This window comes from Oreochromis niloticus, linkage group LG7, assembly GCF_001858045.2.
Source record: "Oreochromis niloticus isolate F11D_XX linkage group LG7, O_niloticus_UMD_NMBU, whole genome shotgun sequence".
In the NCBI taxonomy this organism is placed as follows: Eukaryota; Metazoa; Chordata; class Actinopteri; order Cichliformes; family Cichlidae; genus Oreochromis; species Oreochromis niloticus.
In genome coordinates, this window is record NC_031972.2 from 59,813,286 (window position 1) to 59,838,329 (window position 25,044).

The window sequence follows — 25,044 nt, forward strand, 5'->3', positions numbered from 1 at the left end:
CCAGACCTTATGTTTGGCACCCATGGTCTAAAAGCTACAAAAACACTTGAGTGTAGTTAAGTTTAGTGCGGTGTGTGGTAGTAAGTATGATAAAACAAGTAAAAAAGCAATGTGTGCATAAGTACTGATAATAAACAGGATAAGAAGTACAGACAAAATTAAAATGACCCCACATATTAACACATATGTATTCTATATTTAATCTAAAGTCTGGCTATGGGAAGCCAAGCCTCCACCACTTCACCACTGCAATCTGAGAACCTACGTCCTTCTTCACATCGTTAAATGAAAACTAAAATAAAATAAAAAAATCCCAAAGTCAAAATATGCAGTTCAAATGAGAATGAATTTATTGTCAGTGGCACTCTAATCATATCTTTCTTTGCCTTCTGTTCAGTTCCAAGTCCCTGCATTTCCATTCCAAAAAAAGAACTAAAGCCATGAAAAAGCAGTCAGTGTGAGCCAATTTTCTTATCCCTTTGCATCTTGAATTAAATATTACTGCAACGCAAATTAGATACAGTCTTTTGCTCTACTTCAACTTGCTGTGGTGAATTAAATGCCCTGCAGCTTTATAACAGCATTTTTATAGCACCAAACCCTTCTCTGTAAGAAAAGGTAACAATAAGTTATAAGAAACGTCAAAAATTAAATAAAGAAGAAAAAAAAAAGCTAGCCTCAGTAGCTAATGTGTGCAAAACAGTGTTCTTATCTTGCACCCAAAAAAATGTGCACACTAACTTATTTTTGGATTCATTTAATGTGTGCATTGGCTAATTTTGCTCTTATCACTGCATGTAATCAATCAGAATCATGCCAACACGTATTTATATATAGGAATCTATTTAGCTCAAGCTGTAACATAGAGAAAGTGGTTAATTTTAGTAGCATCAGAATTTTGTGTCCTTTAATTAATTTCTTTATAAGTTATTTATAACAACAGCAGAGTTTGTTTTTGAGCCTAAATGAACCTGTGTGATAAATCAGCACAGGTTATGAGCTTGGCTAAGTGTGGTCCTCAGGGGAGACTGTCTCTCTCTGCTGGAGAGACAGGAGGTGTGAGGGACTGGAACAAAGATGCCTGCCAGCAGAGAGAGGGAGGCTGCGTGGCTTAAGATGTCAAGGGATAACGGATGACAAGGTGTCAGATAGATAACGGTAATGCAAAAAACAACCCAGAGAGCAGATGAGAGCAGAAGCTGATTGCAGATTCCTTATATTATAATATTCCAAACACCAAATTATGTCTCATACTTTCTGCAATAAATAATCCATTTTCACTGGAATGTCTGTTTTCAACCTGATAAAACTCTCCTACGTCTGCTGATTTCTTATCAGCTTGATATGTCATGGCCAAAAGATGAACTGACTGATAGTCAGTACAATATCTAAAAGAAGTGTTAAAGCTACGTGACTTCATCAATGAACAAACAGGAGAAAATGTAAATGTTCCAGGGAAAATAAGCAGTAAGATTAGAGTTCCATGCAAGTTTTGAGCCTGTGCTGTTACACACTGTTCACTTTAAAAATACTTAAGCCTGATTAATGTTGCTGGCTATATATCTACATGGTCAGTGCATTCTGGTGTACAGGAAATCTAGACAGCAAAAAACACAAGCAAATTAAAGCGCAGCTACTGCAAAGCTATATCTACTGCTGTGCAAAAGTCTCAAGCCAAAGGGAAAAAGGTGTAGCAATTTATTGAAACGTGCAAACATAAATGGAAATACCGTGCATGAGGCAAAAATAGAGTTTGTGCAACTCTAACAGACTTGAAAGTCAATATTTGGCACCTTTATTCTTCAATACAGCCTGAACTGTCTTAGGGAAGCTTTACTGTCATTTCTTTTAAGTTGTCTTCAGGAATGGTTCTCCAGACTTCTTGAAGGATTCCAAAGCTTTTCTTTGGATAGTGGCTACTAGAGCTGGGCGATATATCGAGTTTTTTAAAAATATCGATATATTTTTATACGAGATATAAGATGTGACAATATCCTTTATATCGATATAGTCTGTGTTACGTTATAATTATAGTTGCGGAGCCGCAAGTTTGCCTCTCTTTCGTCCACTTTTGTCTTTACGCAACGTTACTCGACCTCGGCTCTCTCCTTCACTGAACACAACTCCCCCTCCTCCCCCATCGCTTCACTTGCAGGCAGTGACAAGATGGACACAGCAAATCTCCGTTAACGAGTTACTGCGCATCGCCCCGTGCGTGGGGCTGGACGGCGTCAACGTGTTAACGAGCTAACCACGCTAACGCCATGCAGCCCAGAGGGGCTGCACAGCCTAAAATCCTTTCATTCTCTCAAAAGTTGACTGCGCGCCTTTTGTATGAATTCTGGTTGTGCTTGATGACCGCGAACCGATTTTATGTGATACACAGCGCTCAGCAATCTGTCAAAAAACGAGTTTTAGTACTTTGGTAAGCTACGGAGCTGCACCGCTTGATGGATTGTCGGAACATTACAGCTACCGAGGAGCCTCGCGGAGTGATACGTACTGTGCTTCAATGTAATATTACCGTACTGTGTGTGTATAAGGACCATAAATGGCACCTGTTAAGAGACGTGGTTACGAAGCGGATTTCAAACTCCAGGCTGTCAGTCACGCAGTAGAAGTTGGGAACAGAGCAGCTGTAAAATCTGTCTGTCTTTGTTATTATGCTCAGCGTCTTTTAGTTTACATTTTGACTGCACAATTGTGAGCTCTTTGTTATGCACAAAAACAACATAGTTTTATTTTATTTATGGAGCATTATTATTTAATAAATGCTCATAATTTATTTTTGAGTAGTTTTTTCATGTACATCTATGCTGTATGTTAATAAAAGTGCCTGTGTGACGTCTGGGACACAGCTTTGACTAAGAACCCTCTTTTTGTTCTTACTTTATGGCTTTAAAAAAAATATCGAGATATATATCTTATATCGCCATCCAGCTAAAAAATATCGAGATATGAATTTTGGGTCATATCGCCCAGCCCTAGCGGCTACCTTTTGCTCCAGTTTCTGTCAAAATGATCCCACGCTGGTTCATTAATGTTAAGTTAGAGGCTCTTGGATGGCTGATTTATGACTAATAGAAAAACACACTATGGAGCACTATCCAAGTATGTTTTTAGTGCATTGGCAGCATGTTTCCATGGCTCCTTCAAAGTTAAATATAAAGAAATGAAGGGTGGCTTCAGACTGTTGCACAGTAGTGGACACATGAAATAAGAGACTTTGTTTACATCTATGAACCAACTTTCAGATATTGCATAATTCCTTTTGCTTCAAGCAAAAAAGTTTTTATGTACTTCCCTGTCCTCTACCATAAAACTAAGAAGCAAACTTGCAACCAAAACAAAAAAAAACAGTTTTTCTTAAGCCTCCAACAGTACAAATGCTGAATGAGAGCACTGTTTAAATTAATCAACACTGCATTTGTTGGAATCATTTTCACAATCCCTGACCTGCTACCCTCCTCGTATCAGCATGGAGCTCCTTTAATTCTTTGTTCCAGCAGTGAGGAACAGTAAAAGAGAACAACAAGCAGAGTTCAAAACAACTTTTACAAGCTGCAAAACTCGTTTTCTGGGACAAAAAACAAATGCTCCTTGCAGTTCACTCTGTACTGGACTGCTGGGTGATCTCATATGCATACTGAATGGACAGTGCCACAGCTTGTGGTTTGTAAAGCATTTAATGAGAAGTAATTGGGTCAACCTGCTACAAGTTCTTCCCTTTGTCCAAACAGTCACTTGATAGTCCTGTCACATGAGGAATTAAATTAACATAGTGTGATGAGGGCAGACTACACTTCTGTTCATCCTGCCCAGCATTTAATTGAATTATACTGGGAGACCAAAAAAAGGAAGAAGAAGAAGAAAACAAAACACAGTGCTGTACAGACACCATAAATAAAAATGCAATTTACTGTACGAGACCTCATTTAGTTTGTCATGGATATAAATCCCACATATGACACAAAGGACAGTAAAAAGCAAGACTACGCACATAACTGGAGAAGAACTGCATCATGTTATAGTCAGGAGGTTTGTCCTTTGAAAGATTTCAGGGGAAATCAACAGATGAACACTTCTCACAGATCGTCCATCCACTTTGTTTTCTCGTCTCCCGTCTGCCACCTGCCCTCTTTCTGTCTCCCCATCATTCCCACCATAACGAACACTTATGATGCTGGCAGGAGCTCTCAACTATTCACTGACACAAACAGCCAGAGTGCTAATCTACAGCAAGTCTTTGCTATAGATACAAAGGACTAATGTTTTATAGTAATACTTCACCTAAAGATACTACTTTCATAACTCTTTACTTTAATAGTTTTACACATGCCTTAATGATGTTTAGCCTTGTAAACAGTTTCTGTTTTATTTGCCAATGTGCAAGAACCTCAACCACTTAGATTTATAATGGCACTGTAACTGAACTGTGTGCACATAGTGGTACATCATTTCTGCTCATATTATGCTGTTTCATACTGAGTAGGCAGTTCTTATAGGGCTCCACATGTCACCAGTACTCTGGTGGTACTCTTCAAATCACGAGAAGCACAATAAATATACATCACATTTACTGAGTATTGTTCTCATTAACTTAGGTCTTTTTTTGTTTATTAAACATTTTCTCTGAATGGTGTTCTACAATAGTCAATGCAGATGTCATTACCAGCTCTCCTTTGATTTATTCTATCTGATAACCACTTTGGATTTTATTTGTTCTTTAATTACAGCAAGGTCAGCTCCTGATTGTATAACTATTCTTTAATGAAATGACTCCAGGCAAACATTGTGTAACACTGAAGCCTACTCTAAGTTAAATTAAGTTTTATTGATCCCGGCAGAGAAATTCATTTGATGCATTTAACCCGTCCTAAGAACTAGGATGAGTTTGGCGCCAGGGGACCAACTCTACTTCTCTAGCCAGGTTTTGTTGAAGAGCACTTTGAAAAAATTAATTTCGCTGATGAAAGGAAAGTCACAGAGGAGACAAGAAAAAAAAACACATGCAAACTCCATATAGAAAGGATCGGTAATGGATGGTGATCAGTCTCAGGATCTTCATGTTGTGAAAGGTCAGTGCTAACTGCTAAGCCTGTGAACGCTAATGTAGAACATTAAATCAACCATGTTATGCTAAATCCAGTAATTTGTTGCTCAAAGCAGTTTGTTTTTTAGCATTAAGAAAGCCTAAATATTGATTTCATCCCACTGTTAAAAATTTCCATATTTCTAAAAAAAGAAAAACATTAATTGTTATGGTCTTTTGTTATTTGGTTGGAAATTTAGACTATTAGATTATTGGTTAAATGTGCGGCATTTGGCATTTCAGTACTTTCCTAACAAAACATCTTTATCATTCAACCACAATTAACTTTAGATTTGAGCTGACAGAGATATTGGATACAGAATATTACAACAGTCTGCCTTCTCCCCACTTGAGTAAACAAAAATGTGATCATCGCCCTGCGTTTAAACTGGTGTATACTGGTGTATGACAAACAAAGCTGAGGTGGCAGAGTGGAAATGTTTAGAAAATTGCATTCAGGTTCCACTTCTATGCCATAAAAAGCTCTTGTGTTTCTCTCCTTGTACGCTTTACATCTTTATCCAGTGTGTATTGTGATGCAATCTGGTGTTAAAATGATAATCATATAGTTTTTGGATAATTTAGTATCCACAAAAATAGTTGTCAGAAGTAAGAAATCTTAGTTCTACTAAATTATGGTGTAAAAGTGGCTGGATGTGAGTTAATCCGGAACAGTTAAGAGATTTCAAATCCAAATTGCAACTGGACTCAATACATGCAATTAAACTGCAAAAGAGCCAAGTAAGTATTTATTTTTTTAGTTTAATTAAATAACTTGGCCCAATCACATCTAATTCATGTTTGATTATTCTGTATTCTATGCAAGTCACAAAGACAAAAATATTATAATTCTAACCAGTCAGTATTTGGTATGATTATCTTTATTCTTCAACACAGTCTGAACTCTTTTAGGCAATCGTTCTTGCAGTTTCATGAAGGATAAGAAGAAAACTCGCTGCTTTTTGTTCCGCTCTCTTAAGAAGTCAACACCACACTGTAGGGCTGTGGCATATCATAATGTCTGTGATAACATGGATACATTTTTACATGATATAAAAGTCACATTTCACAATATCCATGATATAGCAACACAATTTGATTATTTCCCTAGCATGCCCAACAACACAAGCCCAGGAATGTCTGACAGCTAAAGCCAGGTGTCGCCAAGTTTTTGGCTAATAGCTCTTTGGAAATCACCTCACTGTTGCAAAACACTCTTTTATGCTTGTCAAATTGTGCCATCTTTGGCATTTTTTCACTGAATCAGCTAAAGAAATGGGAACAAATGGGACCACTTTAAAAATTAGAAGAAAGTCTGGCTCCTTGAAAGCAAAATATAAAGATTGGCTCACATATTATTTATTGTATTACACTGAATACTGAACTTAAGCACGACTTGAAAAATGCATATATTTCGCAAGTCAAATCATAATTGTGTTATCTGTGAGAGAAATTGCGGTTAAATATTTTCCCGCTGACTATTCAGTCATGGAGTAAGCTCCTAGGTACCGGATTTGTCTGGTTAATGTGTAATTTGCTGTTAAAGCACACATGCTCCAAGCACATGCCAACGTAAACAACTTTGGCAAGGCTGAATCTGAGCTCTTCCGTACTGAACCGAGTTGGCAAGTGCCTCTTTTTATAACTACCACGGCACGGTCTGCTACCACCCTAGGGCTACGCAGAAACACAAAGCAGTACCTCTAACCTACATAATGGCAACACAATTTCAGCACACTGAAAGTAAAGTAAGATTACTGTGTCATTATAATTATTATTCCCACAACATCAAAGTGACATCTTTCACAGTAACAAGGCTACATTTGTTAAGTAAATGAAAATCGACGGTCACCATCTCTAGACAGATGTGCAAAAGAGCTAAGTGAAATCTGTATTTTGTACAGCTAACGTGTACAAAGATATTTTTATCTTTCCAGGAGAGACAAAAATACACAGTGTAATACAGAAGACTGAAAAAAGCCAGTAACTAGTAATTACATCCTGCCTCTGTATAAGAGACCACCATGTTCCCCAGGCAAACTGCCTGTTTTAGGGCTTTGCCCATCTCAGAAGTATCCATCTGAGGCCAGCTGTCCTTGTGAAACCTCACTTATTCCCCTCTAAACCAAGCGAATCAGACACACCCTGTAACCTGCTGATCTCACTTCTAACTGTTTCTCTTCTTCTAAAGTCACATGGTGTACAAACTCTAGCGCACACAAACACAGAACAAACACAGACTTTACTGCTCTAGCCAACACTTTGATCAAATAGCTGTAGACAGAGAATATTCTACTAAAATGTAATAAAAACTGTCTGAAACAGAGAGTCTGCTTCACACCTTAAGAGACGTGCCCTACTTCTGCTCAGAAACTGAGTTATCCCTCCTGGCAACGCTGGGTAAAAATGTGCTCGCATTAGTGTCAGATATTGAAAGCAGGGTGATGGACTGAGAAAATCAGTTCACAAATTTAAGTACATTTAAGTACAATTAAAGTACTCAAGCACATGTAAGCTTGGACTGTAACATGCTAACAGCACATGCAAACCATTTGACTAACTGAGGCTAAAACAGATGGCTATCCAATTTAGCTAAGTGTATTCATTACTAAGAAATTAAAGAGTGGGCCAGCAGCTGAAAGCTCAACTTACCTTTCACCTGAGCCCCAGGAGACACTGCATCCAGAAGCTTTTGTTGAATCAGCCTGTCTCACCTGCAGAGATGCACAAGTTAGAATAAGGTTTCACTTTAACTCACACAGTACAAACGCTCAAACCTGCCTCACCCCCAACGTCTCTCCCGCTAATGCTCCTCCTGGTCACACCACTGTGTTAAGGCCCCACCCCACTCTTTCCCAGTCCTTATTTCAATAAGTCAGAACAAGCCTGCACCTTTAGCTAAAGTTGACTTGTAATAAAATTATGAATCAAATTTCCCCCTCAAAAAAGATCAATGAAAAGGAAAGATTAAATGCTGATACTGTCAATCCCATTTTGTTGGAAAGGAGATTGTGTTTACCAGAACACAAGGAAGTAATACTCAAATGTAGACAGTCAATGACACACACTATCATATTTATGGAGAACTACTTCTCTTACACTAGATAAATACACACCTCAGTAGGATGTGACTCCAGGAAGACGTGAGGCAAGACAGCAGGAATATGACTGCAGACAGTTCAATGTCCACATAAGTGAACTTAATTTGATGTTACATATTTACATTCACTCTCATCATTTACAGCTAAAAATTGTGTTTTCACCTCCCATTCTTACATTTGTTTTCCCTTGAAATCACTTTTAATCACGTTTCTTGAAAACCTGTCTATTCACACACAACTGGGACATGTGATAAGCCACAAATCTACAAACGAAAACAAACACAAGCATCAGTTCGCAAAGCAGCACTCCACTACATATACCCAAATAAACGCAATAAAACAATAAAAAACTGAGAAATTGCATTTATCTGTGCAGATTACACCAATGTTAATAGACCTAATGGTAGTGCAACAAGTGAAAACACAGGGTGGCCAGGAGTGCTGGAATCTGTGCCTTTAAAATCCTGCTGCTTAGCAAAGGAGGAAGCCATAACACTTGAGTACATCTAACCTAAATAAGAAGTGAACTGAAAGAGAATCGCTGAGCTAACAGCACTTGAGGGACAAAGACAAAGAGGGGGGCAGTGCAGGAGAGATCAGGTCAAACACACACAGCCAATACAAAAAAAGCTGAAAGAAAAATACACAAGGAATGAGTAATTTAGCTTGTCCCCTTTTTTTTTGCTTAAAAGACAAGAATCATGAAATGCACAACATGTACAAACAATGCAAACCACAAGTGAAGTAAGACACCGTGGCCCAGAACGTGTCATGGTTTCAATGGAAGAGTATTTGTTCTCGGGACCAATTCACAGTCCAATAAAGTTAACTGCGTAACACATAAAAACAACACTATTACAACTTGGGATTGCACTTAACTCATGACCAAAGGCCAAGAGAAAAGTGTAAAGAACAGACAGTTTATATGCAACACTCTTACTAAAGAGACTCACAGTGTACGATGTACTTCTTTGTTTGGCTCATATCACATTCATACATAGTGGGCCAAATATAAGTCAGAAAGAGGGCAATCACTATCCCTGCAATTACAAACAAACAGTGCTGAATAGAATCTAACCAGCAAATTGTATGCTAGTCTTCAAGGAAACAGCTAACTAACATTGATATTAAGGCATTGTGGGTATGCCAGCATTCATAGCAGAAAATCAGGCTGGGCTCGTAAGCAATGATAGGAAGGTAACATGTGTAAGAAAGAGATTACAGATAAAAAAAAATGCAATGAGTGATGGATTTGAACTAAATCAAATGATTGTACCTTGCTGTCTTGCTTTAAACATTTTAAACTAAATATTTGAAACTACATTAAAACACCACAGCAACATTCATGCATTTGTCTATGAAGGTTCTCAGTCATCCACGTCATTGTAATCTAAGGAGCTTGGAAAAGACCTTGACTTGACATTAGAACTGAAGAAGCTTCTCGGATAAGAGGTGAAACGTCTTCAAGCAACTTAAAGGAGTCCAGACGCTTTTCTTTCCAAGCTCCTTAGATTCATGCATTTGGTTTTTACAGCACTTCCCTCAGTAAACAACTTTTACACAGTACAGTGATATTATGCCTCTGTTGTGATTTTAGAAGGGAATATTTTAAATTTCCCTACTGAAAACTGAAAAGATTTCCAATGACATAGCTGCCTGCCTTAGCATGTTTGGCTAGTTGCAGGCATGCCAAACTAAAGTTGCTTAGCAACTTGAATTGAGTTGATTGGTTGATGAGAGGCAAAGATCACTGCAGTGCAAAAAAATGCAAAGCAACAAAATTATGGTGATTCCAGATCCTTTACATTGCACACTTATTATTTTTTTTAAATGTTTGATTCATTGCATTTATCTTGTAATTTAATAGCATAATTCTGTTGCATGTAACCAGTTCTCCAGATCAGCCAGACTTGCTTCAAATCAATATAAAAATAGGAACAGTGTGAATAATAACTAGACTAGAAATAGGTTTTCCAACTTGATATAGTACTGGCTGTAACATTATAGCCAACCCATGAAACATTAACAATGTCTGCCATTCCAACTGAAAATATTTTATTAATCTTTGCCCAATAAACCAAAGTTCTGGACTTACTGTAACCGCTGTGCTTTAAAACACTTCACTTCTTCTAGGAGTCTAAAAATCCACCTTTTTATCCTGTCAAATTGAACTGTCTATCCTGTCACAATCTTGAACAGTTCTTCTGACTTGAGGTCATCATTTTTCTAAAGATTAAATGGATACAAATTGTCCTTATTTGTACTTGTGTTGGATCTTTTATCACGTCAGACAGCCTTCATAAGGAAAGCCTCTTATCAGCAGCCTCGTTCAACAACCCTCATCTATGACCATGCAAACCCACTTAGGTAAACGTAAGGCCACAAAGGATTTTTGCTGTGACCGTAGCTAGACATCAACAGTCAGATATAAAGTTAGTTTCTGTCTTTTAAGTGAAATGTCAATTTGACAAAGGCTTTTACTTAACGTTGAATTTGAGACTATGATCCATAAAAGCATTGGGTAATAGATGCAGGTATTTAAAAATGTTCTTTGGTATACGGGAACTGTCTGTCCAGTGAAGACAGAGAGCACAGATAAACAGAACATAACCTTCTATCAACACATAAAAATCAGTCTGCTGAGACACAGGGACACAAAGTGAGGACTCACTGTCTGTTATGGCCACAATTTAAACTCAATGCAAAATTTGGCTCTGGGTCTAAGGCCACTTAACATTAAGTGTATTCATGTCCCTTAAAGACCAATGTACTAATCACATGCCCTCCTACTTTGGGGTCTATTGTTTGAGCAGTCTGGTATAAATCAGGGGCATCACAAACTGGAAAAATCACAGTTCAATCCTGCAAAATGGGACCAACAGTGAATACTAGGGCTGGGCCATATTATACTGTTCACAGTAATACCGGTACAATGTTAGGCAACGATAAGAAAATGAAATATCGCGATAGAATATGGGTAAAACGTGCATGAGCAGTGCCTTTGTTTTCATACGCATATGGCCGAAAAAGCACGGCGGCAACGGAGAATAAGAAGGGGGAAAATGGACTGTTGAGTGAAACGGATGAACCGGAATTGGTTTGTAAAAATGGTGCAACTTCAGTGATGTGGAACTGGTTTGGTGTTTGTCCGTCAGATACACAACAAAGCACATTTTTTTGTAGAACATGCAACTGGGCCATCGTTATTGCCGTATTTGTTGGACTAAGGTGCTCGTAAATCTGGGAGTAATCTGGGTCCTAAACTCCGTCTGCTTCAGGTCCCAAAGTCAAACGAACACTGCAGCATCACTGAGAGTTAAAAATATATCATTATCAATATATATATCAATTATATCATTATCGCAAATTTTCAAATATATATCGTGATAAATATTTTTGGCCATATCGTCCTGCTCTAGTGAATACTTCTTAATATTTACCAAACTGTCTTTGAATATTGAGCCAAATACGAATATTAGTTGACGGTGATGTTGGGGACATATGTTAGTTTATCTATAAGAATAATGTTTAGTTAAAAACTAAGCAGTCTGTGGGATACGCCCCTTTTGAGTGACTAATCAGTCCATCTTATTTTCTCTGCACACAAACTGCTAATTTCACAAATAATTGCTTCTTTTTACTACTATAGTAGATAGTCTAGTTTTAAACTCTCGTTCCAGCAGTGAAATTCACACTGTTAATAAATGCAAAATTTGTCCCACCAGCAAGTACTGCTCTGACAAAGCCCAATTATTAAATCTTAAATTGTGCTGTGAATGGCAATTCATCCTCACAAGTGAATTGCAGCTGTGGGAGGTCACGTTTTTAAATGAGAGGCTGTATTCACCGCTTTGAGGAAAAGGCTTTAAACACAATAGCAAAGCAGCCTATTGTACTTTGAGGGCGCCAAATGAGGGATTCCAACACCTTTTATACAGCAGGTCGACAGTTGTGGTCAAAAGTGTACATACATTCATCAAGGGCATGAATGTCGTGGTAATTTTTTACTTTTAATGACTTCTTTGAACTGTTCTTTTCCAAGGTGGAATGATTGTACACTAGGGGCACAAGGATAAGCATACTTTAGATTTTATCTAATCCACAAAGGGTTAAAAGTCGAGTGTTTTGACAGATGCATGAAACTATACATCTTTAGACATATGTCTGTGAAGGTTCTCAGTCATCCAGGTCATCGTAGTCAAAGGAGTTTGCAAAGAAAAGCTTCTGGACTTCTTTGAGTTGCTTGAAGACGTTTCACCTCTCATCCGAGAAGCTTCTTCAGTTCTAAGGTCAAATGGCCGAGAGTCCCAGATTTAAACCCAGTGGGAGTATCCCCCCAAGGAGGGACAAAGGACCCCCTGGTGATCCTCTAATCACATGTGCCAAGGTGTGAAAGTGGGTGTGGGACCTAATCAGCCAGGGTTTCGGGTGAGCTCATTGTGAAACCTGGCCCCACCCTATCATGTGATTTCCTGAGGTCAGATGGCCCAGGATGTGAGTGGGCGTTAAGGCGTCTGGGGAGGGAACTCAAAACTGGATTATAGATGGCAGACAGTTGGTGTCGTAAACCACCGCCTCTGTTCAAAGATGGTCGCTCACAGTGGACATAGATGGCCTCTTTCACTCCTCTTTCAAACCATCTGTCCTCTCTGTCCAATATGTGAACATTGGCATCCTCGAAAGAGTGACCTTTATCCTTAAGATGCAGGTGGACTGCTGAGTCTTGTCCTGTGGAGGTGGCTCTTCTATGTTGTGCCATGCGCTTGTGAAGTGGCTGTTTGGTCTCTCCAATGTAGAGGTCTGGGCATTCCTCGCTGCACTGTACAGCATACACCACGTTGTTCAGTCTGTGTTTTGGAGTTTTGTCTTTCGGGTGAACCAGTTTGTGTCTGAGTGTGTTGCTGGGTCTGAAGTACACTGGGATGTCATGCTTGGAGAAAACTCTCCTGAGTTTCTCTGATACACCGGCTACATAGGGGATGACAATGTTGTTGCGTCTGTCTTTCTTATCCTCCCTCGCTGGTGTCTGATCTTCTTTTCTGTGCCTTTTTGCTGACTTTATGAACGCCCAGTTAGGATAACCACATGTTTTCAGTGCTTCCTTTACATGTGTGTGACTCTCGGCCATTTGACCTTAGAACTGAAGAAGCTTCTCGGATGAGAGGTGAAACGTCTTCAAGCAACTCAAAGAAGTCCAGACGCTTTTCTTTGCAAACTCCTTTGACTATCTTTAGACATAAGTTGAAACGGCCGCAATTTTCTTTGTGAGTATTTATTACGCAGCATGCTGCGGGGAAAAGCCTGTTTTAAGGTTTATTTGTCAGCACCTGACGGCTCTTTTTAGCTTCTCATCCGTAAACACTCTGCATACTATTTCACGTGATTCAGTTTATTTTGAAAAATCTCAACAGGATCTTCAGCTTTATTTTGAAAGGTTTATGTGGAAAATAAACAAGCGGACGGCGGAGCCACGCGATGGTTTTACCGTCGCTGTTGCTGACAACAACGCATAAAAACAGTCGCTTGTCCGTCAGTAGTGTGGTTATATTAAATATAAGAGAAAGAGAAGACTTTGATGGTCACTGTAGAATTAATTTCTTAAAGCAATGGAAAAATATTGCCGTAAACAGTTTATTTTGCGACACCACGAAACAAACGATAGTGATATTTTATAGAATGTGTGATCTCACATTCTTGGAAAAGAACACCCCTTATATTTGAAAGTCTGTAGAATAGTAGAATAATAGTAGGAAAGGCACTTGTAGCATCCCTAGTTAATGCAAAAATTAGTAGACCAAAGAAAAATATCAACATTTCAGCTGGACATGGTGGATGTGTCACTGTGAAAACCTAAGTATGTTTGGAAGACGACACTAATCAATCATTAAATAAAGCGTAAATGTCAAACGTTGCATCAGCAAAAGCTGCTCAATACTTTAGCACAAAAAGCAACTTAATCTGGAATAAAAGAAAAATATTCCAGTACACATAACACGAGTTAGATGGGAGCGTTTATCAATTTAATCTCTGTGCCTTCAACAAAAAGATGAGAGCAAGATTTGTTTACATAAGGACAGAAAAGCGGAAGCAGAGAGGAATGCTAGAAGCAGGGTCACATAAACACTGGAGGGCGTAAGGCAGCACAGATAAAAGCTGCAGCAGTGATTCAACAACCTCCTATGAACAGCATAGATTTTTTCTTCCCTGCGTGACACTCAGTCACTGTTGGAAACCACTGTAATGGCATAAATCATACTATTCATGATCAATAGCTTTTAAAGCAACCTCTCCTAAAAGTGGGGTGAATGTTAAAAAGACTGATTTTATGTGTAGTGTCACTTTAAGACTGAAGTCAGATGATGGTCCTGTGTCATGGAAATCACCCATCGTCTCTGACCCAGTGTCACTTTGAAAGGTTAAGGCAATGCTTGTTTTGTTGGAGTGACTTGGCATGTTCATCTACAGATGGATGTCACAAGTTTCCATTTAGTGTAACAGAGCCACTTTCCCCCTGTTACTTCATTAGGAAAACCGACGACATAGTAGCAGACAGAATGCTAACACTACTGATCCCCTAAGGCAAAGCTGTAGAATTACATTAACAGCTATTAATGGATTTGTCTGGCACCAATAAAATGCATGTCATGAAAACATCAGGCAAAAATTCAACACCAATATCATCCTGCCAGCACAGAGGATTGTGATGACCCTATAAAAGTGGAATTTGGCAAACTGATGATGTAACCAAGCCTCTCAGCAACACCTCATTTGTAAAAATAAATAAATAAAAAAATGCTGTGTTAAAAGTACGTCCGAAATCTACAACGGCCCTGCTGTAAACTCAACACAGATGCTTCAGCTTATCCCAGAAAACTGCAGATTATCAACGTCTGACATGGGCAGTGCACAGTGCCAATCATTTTCAATGACGGAACAAAATCTCCTTACGAGCCCTGCCACTCAGAAACAGCCGTAAAGCAAATCGAGACTTTTAAAAGGATATTGCATCATAGTTAATGTAGCTCATTCACAAAATCAAACAAAAACATTATGAGCGGAAAGTCTGAATAGCTGTAGCTTAATCCATATGACTGCTTATTATTTAATAACAAAACAGTGAACATATTCCATGTCAACAAAACACAACAGCATCTATAATGGACACTTATTTTAAATAAATCAAGTTTTACAACTACACCCACAATATCCACACAGTACACTGGGCCCTAACCAAAGCTGTCAGCATTTACACAACCACCAACTCCATGTAGTAACCTATAGAGAGAGAGGTGGATATTGATTGCAGAGGCACTAGCTACTGCGAGAATACTCGTTGGCAGTTGTAGAAAGCTGAGTGGTGGATGTATGGTGTTAAACCTGCTCTATAAATACAAACACCTGCTGGTCAGTTTCCTTGGAATAAAGTAAGAAGTCACTCTCTAAGGGTCAGGAGGTCAGTCTCAAATGCTTTATTTCTTTGTGTGTGTGTGTTGGATAAAGCAAGCAAGAGACACGGAGAGAGCCCAGAGTTTTAAAATCCTGGCTGTCGGTTGTTAAATTATATAGCAAATTAATTGGAATGCACTGTTTGATACACAATTCATCAAAAAAGAGAAGAATCTAGTTTTCAGTTCCACATTTAAACGTCATGAACGTGGTTTCACAAGCCTTTGCCTCACTCCACAGGGTTGATTTCAGATCAACACAAAATGCCATTGTTTCCAGACCTGTAGGGTGTTTTACTCAGTGTTAATATTACAGAAAATAAAACCATACCTGCAGACATTTACAAATTAGACATTTATAACAGAAGTCCCACTGACTTTTATATAATAATATCTGAGCAAACAATGTGTGCATCTGGATAAAAGCTTTACCCATGAGGGAATAAGAAAACATTAAACATTTCTGTGTTTTTCTGTGCTCACATAAATACTTTTTCTTCTGGGAAAAGGTGATATTCTATGACAAAAATGGCCTTTTTTAAAACATAAATGTCAGCTAGTATCTGTAAAGTAACTTGTGACAACAAATTCTGCAGGGGAAGGGAATCTTGGAACAATATGGGCTACTAAAAGTGCATTCGCTCTCTAGGGGCAGAGAGAAAGATTCAGTATGGGGCAGTATTAGCCTAGATTCCCCCAGTTGATGTCGGGGAAAGTATTTAAATCTCAGGGGAACTGGAAACAACACTGAGCCACTTATCAGCCCTGGAATAGGACAATTCCACTTTGAAGAGCAGCCAGATTCAAAGTAGCATTTTAAAGGGAAGAGTATGTTTTGGAAAATTACCATTCAGATACACAGAGACAATCAGGATCAGACAAAATATCTCATTTCCAAATAAAAACAAATAAAGCAGCGATTAGCATTTAGACTGGAAGACAGAGAGGCGGTCAAGAACCTAGCACCCGTCATCAACGCCTAGCTGGCTTCTCCTGTGGAGACTGATCTACAGGATGCAGTGAGATGTGGTATTTTCTGCATATCCTTCACAGTACAGCATGGAAGTTGGGACATCTGTTGCTGTGTCTTCCTGCTAGAAAAAGCACTGATAAAAAGCAGGACTATCCACCCACAGAAAATGACTCAAACGGCTCTTTTCTCTTTCCTTCTTTCACTGCCACTCTCTCCCCATTTGCGTTTCACAACAGAGCAAAGCCACAGTTCTAGTTGATAGGCTTAGGGCCCAACACCATTAAATATCACCACCTGATTAGAGGAAGGTAGACTGTCACATGATGTGTCAACGCTTTGGGTGTCAACAGATCAGCACAGAAAAGCAAATGTGATTTTTGTTTTTCTAAAGTGGAAAAATTTGTATTAAACATCAATCTGATGAGCGGTGTTAGACTGTATTTAAATCAGATATGCAACAAGACGTGGTCTCTGTTAGTAATGATTTCATGACCTAATTCCACTGCCCACGTAATACTAATGACCTTCTCATGCTTGCCATGTTCCTATCTCTGCTATTTCCACCACTCATAGTAGGACATTCTGCAGTAATTCAATATCAGATCAATTTTTGGTCTGATGGTGAATGACGACAGTGCACATTAGACGTTCATCATTCTATATAACCCTCTTTAAAAGACTGACTCCAGTGAATTTGCAGACCCAGAAAGGCTGAAGCAACAAAGCAAATACAGAAGTAGAGAGTGTGAACAAGAGACACACTTTAAAACTGCCTCTTCGTCAAGCTCTGCAGCAGTTTCCCCACATATTACCTATTTTCACTTCAACCAAGGGTGAAACATTCCAGTAAACCCTTTAACTATTAACTAAAGTGCACTCCAGCACTCCAGTGTTATTCTCATCACAAGCAAAGCCAGACTCGACATAATACCACACAATTAAAGATGGATGAGACAAAGTGGCAGTGAAAAGCCTCCACAGTTAGTCATCATCTCATCGAATGCCACGAGTATCGTTTGACCTGCACTTTTTTTTTTAAAGTTTGAAGAAACTCATGATCTTATGTTTGTTAAGCTGCACTTTTTTCACAAACCCTTAACATGTGCACAAATGCCGATGTGGATCTTTTTAATTACTTTTTATTGTTATTGCTGTGGGCAGAACTCCTTTCAGACACTTCAGGCAATTTAATGAGAACTACATGACGGTACTGGAAACATTCTCAGCGTGGTCTTGTAAACAAACAAGCTATGTAATGAAGTCTGTGCTTCTGAGTGACCCCCAAAACACTCTGTTTTGGCATTTCTGCACTGCAGCATCTGACTTGTCAATGAATGTAGACTGGCACCAATGAAGGAAGTGCTCATGCATATACTGATAATCACCTGTTTATAGATTTCTGAAAACAAGATGGCATTTTCTAATGTAAGTTGCCAGTATTTATCTCTTTGCTTTTTATCAGCTTTGCTTGGGATTTCTTTTTAAACTTGCAGAAATTAGGGCAGGGCTGAACGACTTGAAAATGAACTAGTGGGGCACTTAAACATCTGTTTTTATCAACCCTGAATTTGGCAATCAGAGCATTTAATTTCTTGTCAAATTAATATGGTCCTATTAGGAGGCGTGTGTCATTAGATTAAAATAAATATTTAAGGTGAGTTTCAAAGCGGTCTTTGCAGAAAACCCTACCTGGCTTTTACAATGTGTTCCTGGTGAACCCATGAAAAAGGTTACACGTTTGGCATCACACTTGCAACAGTGCAGCCGGCCAACGCTGGCGATGTCTTGGACTGTCCTGCACATATTTGACATTTAAATGTCTGCCAGCCTCGTTGCTCTGTTTTGAATTATCTGCACTCTGCAATAAAGTCAAAGCAAAACGTCGCATCCCACGTGGCACATAGATGATACAGAGACTTTACAGGCTGCTTGATTAATGACTACAGTTAATACTGCTATGATCATCTGCCACATGTGCTTAACAGCACAATAACATGCTTTTTCATTTATTTACAGTTTGTAACAAAAGCAAGTGAACGCAACACTGTAACTGATTTAACATAAAAGCAGGACATACAGGTACGTGCACTCGCTTGTTGCAGCCATCCTGGGCATCGGCGGGGATCGTGGTTGCTATGCAAACGAGTGACAGCAAAGCTGCAGCCGCATGGGGCACGGGCTGCTCCGCTAACGTGGCGTTGAGGGGTTTACTTGAGGCAACAAGCTAGTAAGGTTAGCTGCTACCCAAGAGACGGCAAACCAAACACTCAGAATGGCGTTACTATAACCACTGAACGAATTCCTTCATATGCTGCGACGATGGGAAGACTAAAATTACAGCGTGGATGCCACGAAACGCGCAATTTTTTCCCTCATTTTGTTATTCAGCGCTATCAGAGCTAACTAGCAGTTAGCTCATAAAACATGGGTTAGTTGTATAGATACAAGTAACGTTGACTAAAAATAGCAAGTTGTGCTTAGCGGTGTGTTGTCGTGCTGTAGTAACAGACGTGTAAACTCACTCTTTGTCGATCAGGGAAACGATCATGCACTTGCTCCTAAGCTTCTTTTCCAGTCCAGCGTCATAGCACGGGGCTGTATGGAGACAGCTGGGTGGTTTAGGGGGGACAGTAGGCGGGCTGTGACGGACGGTTGGAGTCGGTTGGAGAACAAGTTGCTCGGTTCCTCTCAACATGGAGAGTGCGGAGTAGACTGGATCCTTCTGCGGTTCATCTGCTGCCCGACACACAGGGAGCTCTGGCGCCACCTGTGGCCGTAGCAGTGTACAACACCAGCTGCATGTGACCTACAAGATAAACACTGGCACACATTTCCGCTTCAGATTCAGTTTCATGTCTGCTTACATTTACTATTGTCGAAAACGTTTGTACACAAACTGGGACCAGTCAAAATGGACAAACAAAACCTCATAATTGGGAATTTCTTACTGACACATAAATTATGTATTACGCAATGTGAGTTTTTAATGAAGTGTATTACATAATGTGAACATAATCCATGTAGAAAATAAAATGTACAGTCATAAAATAAGTTTGCATGCAATATCAAATACTCTTTAGGCAGCACACTGTCCCCTGCCAGTGTATGTAATTTTGCTGTAATAAAATGACAGAGTTTTACTTTTGCGGGGTTGATGTGGAGCTAATTTCATGTCCCAGAGGTGGGACATTGCTGAATTTAACAGTGATTGGCATTTGGAGTTCATCCAGATCACATATTGGTCATATCTTTATAAAGATCTGCCCAAGACTCTCAAACTTAGTGAAGAGTTCATATAGCTTCACTAAGTTTGAGAGTCTTATAGCTTGGTCTTATAGCTTGAGTTCATATAGCTTGGCAGAAAAATTATAAGAGCAAACATTTTCACACATAATTATTATAAATGTATTATTAATATTTACACATATAGTTAGGTCCATATATATTTGGACAGAATTCCCAGAATGAAATTGAAATGAAACAACTCAGATGCACCTTAAGTGCAGACTTTAAACTTTTGGGGGTTGAATAAAAACATTGCATAAAAGTGTGAGGAACTAAAGCATTTTTGAACGCAATCCCTTCGTTTTAGGGTCTCAAAATTAATTAGAGAAATAAAAAAAACTGAGAAGAAAAATTTCATTTCTAATACTTGAAAGCCCTTTGCTGGCAATGACAACCTGAAGTCTTGAACTCATGGAAATCACCAGATGCTGGGTTTCCTCCTTTTTAATGCTCTGCCAGGCCTTTACTGCAGCAGCTTTCAGTTGGTGTATGTTTGGGGGCCTTTCTGTTTGGTGTTTAGTCTTCAACAAGTGAAATGCATGCTCAACTGGGTTAAGATCAGGTGACTGACTTGGCCATTCATGAATATTCCACTTCTTTGCTTTAATAAACTCCTGGGTTGCTGTATGTTTTGGGTCATTATCCATCTGCATTATGAAACACCACCCAATCAATTTGACTGCATTTAGCTGGATTTGAACAGACAGTATGTCTCTGAACACCTCAGAATTCATTCGGCTGCTTCTGTCCTGTGTCACATCATCAATAAACACTAGTGTCCCAGTGCCCCTGGCAGCCGTGCACTCCCAAGCCCTCACACTGCCTCTGCAAATCTAGCCTTTCTATTCTTGAGACTTATGAGTGGCTTGCAATTGTGGTGGACCTTCTGGATTTACTTTCATGCAGTCTTCTCTTTATGTTAGACTTGGATATTGATTGGCCACTTGGTTGTGAAGGGGTTTCTTTTGACCAAGGAAATGATTTTGCCATCATCCACCACTGCTGTCTTCCATTGACATCCAGGTCTTTTTGTGTTGCTTAGTTCACCAGTGCTTTCTTTCTTTCTCAGAATGTACCAAACTTTAGATTTTTCCACTCCTAATATTTCTTGGATGGGTTTTTTCTGTTTTTGCATTTTAAGGATGGCTTGTTTCACCTGCACGGAGAGCTCTTTAACCGCATGTTGTCTGTTCACACTAAAATCTTCCAAATGCAAGCACCACACCTCAAATAAACTCCTAAACCCTTCATCCAATATGAATGTGGATACCCTCAAATGAAAGCTGGGAGTCTGCAAATTATGTCCATTAACTATAATTGGAATATGTCTCAGTAAACAGGTAAAAAGCAGAACTTATGTCCAAAGATATATGGAACTATACGCTCTGGTCTTCACATAGAAATGGCCATATTTAAACTGTAGTGAAAAAGAGTGGTTTAGTAACTTTGCTTAGATCAGATGACAAATATTTCACTTTCTCTTTACTGTTGTTTTATCTTCAATTTCAGAGAAGGTTAGAAAAAAACATCCTGGTGTAATCCATTATAGTGGATTTGTGGCATATAAGCATTTTAGGTCATTATTAAATTTGGATCACCCAGTTATCTTTTGTTCTATTTTAATTTTCCAATTGCAGGTCAGGATTTATGTTCAAAATGGGGCATTCAAATGCTAGATCTAGTTTTTAAAATCCAACTTATGGACCCGAGAGGGATGAGACAGAAATTATGTGAAAAAAAAAGTAGAAGCCTGAGAAACTGCAGGCCTATCTAAGCCAGCATGCTGAAGAAATCTTACATTTGTAGAAAAACAACGCTGTGTACAAAAAAGTGGTCCTTTAAACTACCTCAATACTGTACAAAGTCTTGCAACAGAAGGCCTGATGTGCTGAGCTGTAAAACTGTCAAAGTCTCCTTGTGAAAAGCTTTTTCCTCACAAAGTAAGAAACAGACATGGTATTATTTATTCATCTGTTGAGGGTGCACTTATCTACCTCCAACCTCAAAGTTGAATAATGCAAAGGTGTACCAGCTCAATCCTGCTCTGTAGCATGCAGTCATGTATTATGTTGGTCCTTTTGATCCTTCCATTTGACTCAAACAATTTTAGAAACTATTTACATAATGAGTTTATCAGACATGCTGCAGTAGCCGTGACACAGTGTGCAGTTTGTTTTTTGTTGAATATTCTGAGTGATATGAGCTTTGTAAATAGACCAAAACTCACAATTGTCCAGAGGTAACATTAAAGCTAGCATATGGAGCTTTAATCAGATTGAAGCTGGGGGATTTTAACAAAAAGAGGAGTATTACGCGTCTATGTTGCAGAGTTTTTAATCCCATTTCATATGACAAGTTAAAATGTATACAAATTCTGAATCCTTGTCTTTTTCTTTATATATTTTCACATTGTACCAGCAAGCATCATATAAAACATCCTAAAACCTTAGTAATTATTATACATATTTTTCATTTAAAACCCAAATGCTCAGAATAGCTTTAAATACACTATGATAAAATAAAAATACAATAAGTTTTAAAAAATAGCTACAGGCTTACTCTTTTATTGAATTATCTTTAAAAAAAAGTAAAGTATCTGCCTCATGGAAAATCCTGCTCTTTGAAAGCCTGCGCTTCTGTGTGTCACGATCCTGGGTCTTACGACCCAGTGTTTTGAGTTTTAGTTTATTTTGATGTTTATAGTATATGGTTAAGCTCATTAGGTTTTCTTATTCATTTGTTATTAGATTCCCCTTGTGTCTTCCAACCCCTGTTAAGTCTCCCCTGCCCTTCATGTGTTTCATATCTGTGTCTTATGTTGTCAAGTTCAGGTTGTCATGTCTGCGTCTCATATTTCCTGTTTTATCTTGAAGGGGTCCTGTGTTCCTATGTTCAATGTTTTTAGTTTTACTCTCTCCTTGTGACGTCGTTATGTTCATGTGTGTCAGCTGTTTCTCCATGTGTTCCCACTTCCCTCATTATCCTCCTGTGTGTATTTAGTCCGTGTGCTTTCAGTCATTCCTTGTCAGGTCGTCTGCTCATCAACGTCACGTCTTCAGGTATCCATGTCAGTTCACCATGTTTAAGGTTTAGTTCACCCAGTTTAGGTTATTGTTTAGTTTTCACCCATGCCCTTTGTTTTGCTAGCCTCAATAAATGGCTTGTTTTTTGTTAATCCACGTCACGTTCTGTTTTTAGTCTGCGTTTGAGTCCTCTTTTGCAAACACGTACAGTCTGCCTCAGCCAGACTGTGACACTCTGGTCATTTTAACATCACAGGATTTCCATACAAGGATCGGATGTGTAGCAGGAAGTGACATAACATTACAGTTTCTGTGAGGAATGCACAATGTAGAAAATAAGGACAAAACAATGGACTAAGTTCGTCAAAGTACAAACATCATAGATGCTGGGAACACGTTCAGTTTAATTGAGTTCCTGAGCTTTTTATTGAGGCAAGTAAAATTGTAATCATAAAATTATTGTATGTCTATAGAAATAATCCTAACAGTCTACAAAGCACTGGCCAAAAATATTAATGCTACTGATAAAAACATCTCCATAGTAGACAGTGTAGACGACAAATGCATCCAGTGCATTATTTACAATACAGTGCATACATGTGCAAAAGGCTCCTTCATTTAAACACATTGCAGAGTTCATATTGGCTTAAAATATGCACAAACAGACGGCTGGATTTAAGATGTTTCTCTTTTCTATTTGAAGACATAAGAGTGCCACCTATTGGTGAATTGGTGAAGCAGGTTGTTAAAAGGCACACAGTATTCATACCAGCATTTGTTTTATACAAGGCAAAGGTTATTATAAGTTTTTCTTGATCAAAAATACCTGTACACCATCCATCACACTACCTGAGCAAAAAGATCTAATCATCAGTGAGTCATATACAGTATTAAGAAGAATTTATAAAACATCTGAGCAATACAAAAATAAGCAATTATAGCAAAGTGTCCAAGACACATAATCCATTATTGCAGCTCTATGTGCAGTTTCGTCCACTGTCAACATTCACAAATCTTAACAAATAAATATCAAAAAATCAAATTTTGAATCCAGGAAGCTAGATGACTGTTATCAAAAGCCTAAAAGGTATAAAAATAAATCCAGGAAAATGTGCTCACAGCCTCCCCTTCACAGATATCTGCTCAGTTTCTTTCTAAAAGTGAAGAGAGAGATGGAAGAACTGATGGACTTCTGGGCCTATGCGTTGTGGTATCCGTTTTTGGGAGACCCTTTTTTTGGGCCAATATTTTCATAGATTGAGAGTGCTGCGGTGTTTTGGTAGATTAGATCCACGTTGGTCCCCGTTCTCGACCGGATGATGTCCAAAGCACACTGGTTTAAGAACACATACTGGTCCTGCACATATATCAAATGCAAAGGTTCAGTGAGATGTGGCATATCACTCATCATGTCAAACAAAGTGAACATTCCTACCTCTGTCTGCACCATAAGTGGTCGGTGCATGCGCAGATCATGAACAATGCCGAACACATCCACTGTATTTTCTCTTTCAATCTGGAAAATCAGTCGGTCAATGGCGATGAAGGTACCTGTGCGCCCCACACCAGCGCTAATCATAAAGAGCATAGAAACACAGATATATTTTTTTGAAAACAGGTCACACTGGATAAATACAAAGTTGTGGGTGTATTTGCATGTGCGCTCTGTCAAACCTGCAGTGAACCACCGTGGGAGAGTGTCGTGAGTACTGGTTCATGTGCTCTCTGACTAAATGTCTGAAGCTGATGAGGAGCTCTGTGGTTTCTGGTACCCCGTGATCTGGCCAAGCTGTGAAGTGGAAGTGACGAACTGCTCGGGTTTCTGCTGTTTTCACCTGAAAGGACAAATAACGAAGCACCTCAAAACAGCTGAAGATACTCGAGACACGATACTACATACCTCAAAAGGTAACTGGACAACATGACAAAAATTTGTTGCAAGGATTTATGTTTCAAAGCAAAAGCAAAAGTGTCTTTTCATGAGACTCATAAATACAAAGTATTAGTTATATAGCCCAACCGGTTGCAGCAGATGGCCCCGCCCCTCCCTGAGCCTGGTTCTGCCGGAGGTTTCTTCCTGTTAAAAGGGAGTTTTTCCTTCCCACTGTCGCCAAAGTGCTTGCCC

The 25,044-nt window shown here is 38.9% G+C and overlaps 2 protein-coding genes across 4 annotated transcripts in view; both read right to left on the reverse strand.

The window, feature by feature from the left end:
• osbpl5 (oxysterol binding protein-like 5) overlaps positions 1 to 19,361 on the reverse strand; it is a 47,859-nt gene extending 28,498 nt beyond the window's left edge. For 2 of the 3 annotated variants that reach the window (XM_019361850.2, XM_005466085.4), the window contains exons 1-2: positions 19,134 to 19,361; positions 7,745 to 7,806 (exon numbers count right to left, since the gene is read on the reverse strand). The gene's annotated coding sequence lies outside the window, so the exon portion shown is untranslated. The remainder of the gene's footprint in view (positions 1 to 7,744; positions 7,807 to 19,133) is intronic. The other variant, XM_019361849.2, reaches the window with a different exon arrangement.
• A 2,853-nt stretch (positions 19,362 to 22,214) lies between these two features.
• The window catches only part of ptprjb.1 (protein tyrosine phosphatase receptor type Jb, tandem duplicate 1), a 104,883-nt gene continuing 102,053 nt past the window's right edge, over positions 22,215 to 25,044 (reverse strand). Inside the window, exons 28-30 of the mRNA XM_019361847.1 lie at positions 24,594 to 24,754; positions 24,355 to 24,490; positions 22,215 to 24,276 (exon numbers count right to left, since the gene is read on the reverse strand). Coding sequence (XP_019217392.1) covers positions 24,118 to 24,276; positions 24,355 to 24,490; positions 24,594 to 24,754 — 456 coding nt within the window. The 3' untranslated portion in view covers positions 22,215 to 24,117. The remainder of the gene's footprint in view (positions 24,277 to 24,354; positions 24,491 to 24,593; positions 24,755 to 25,044) is intronic.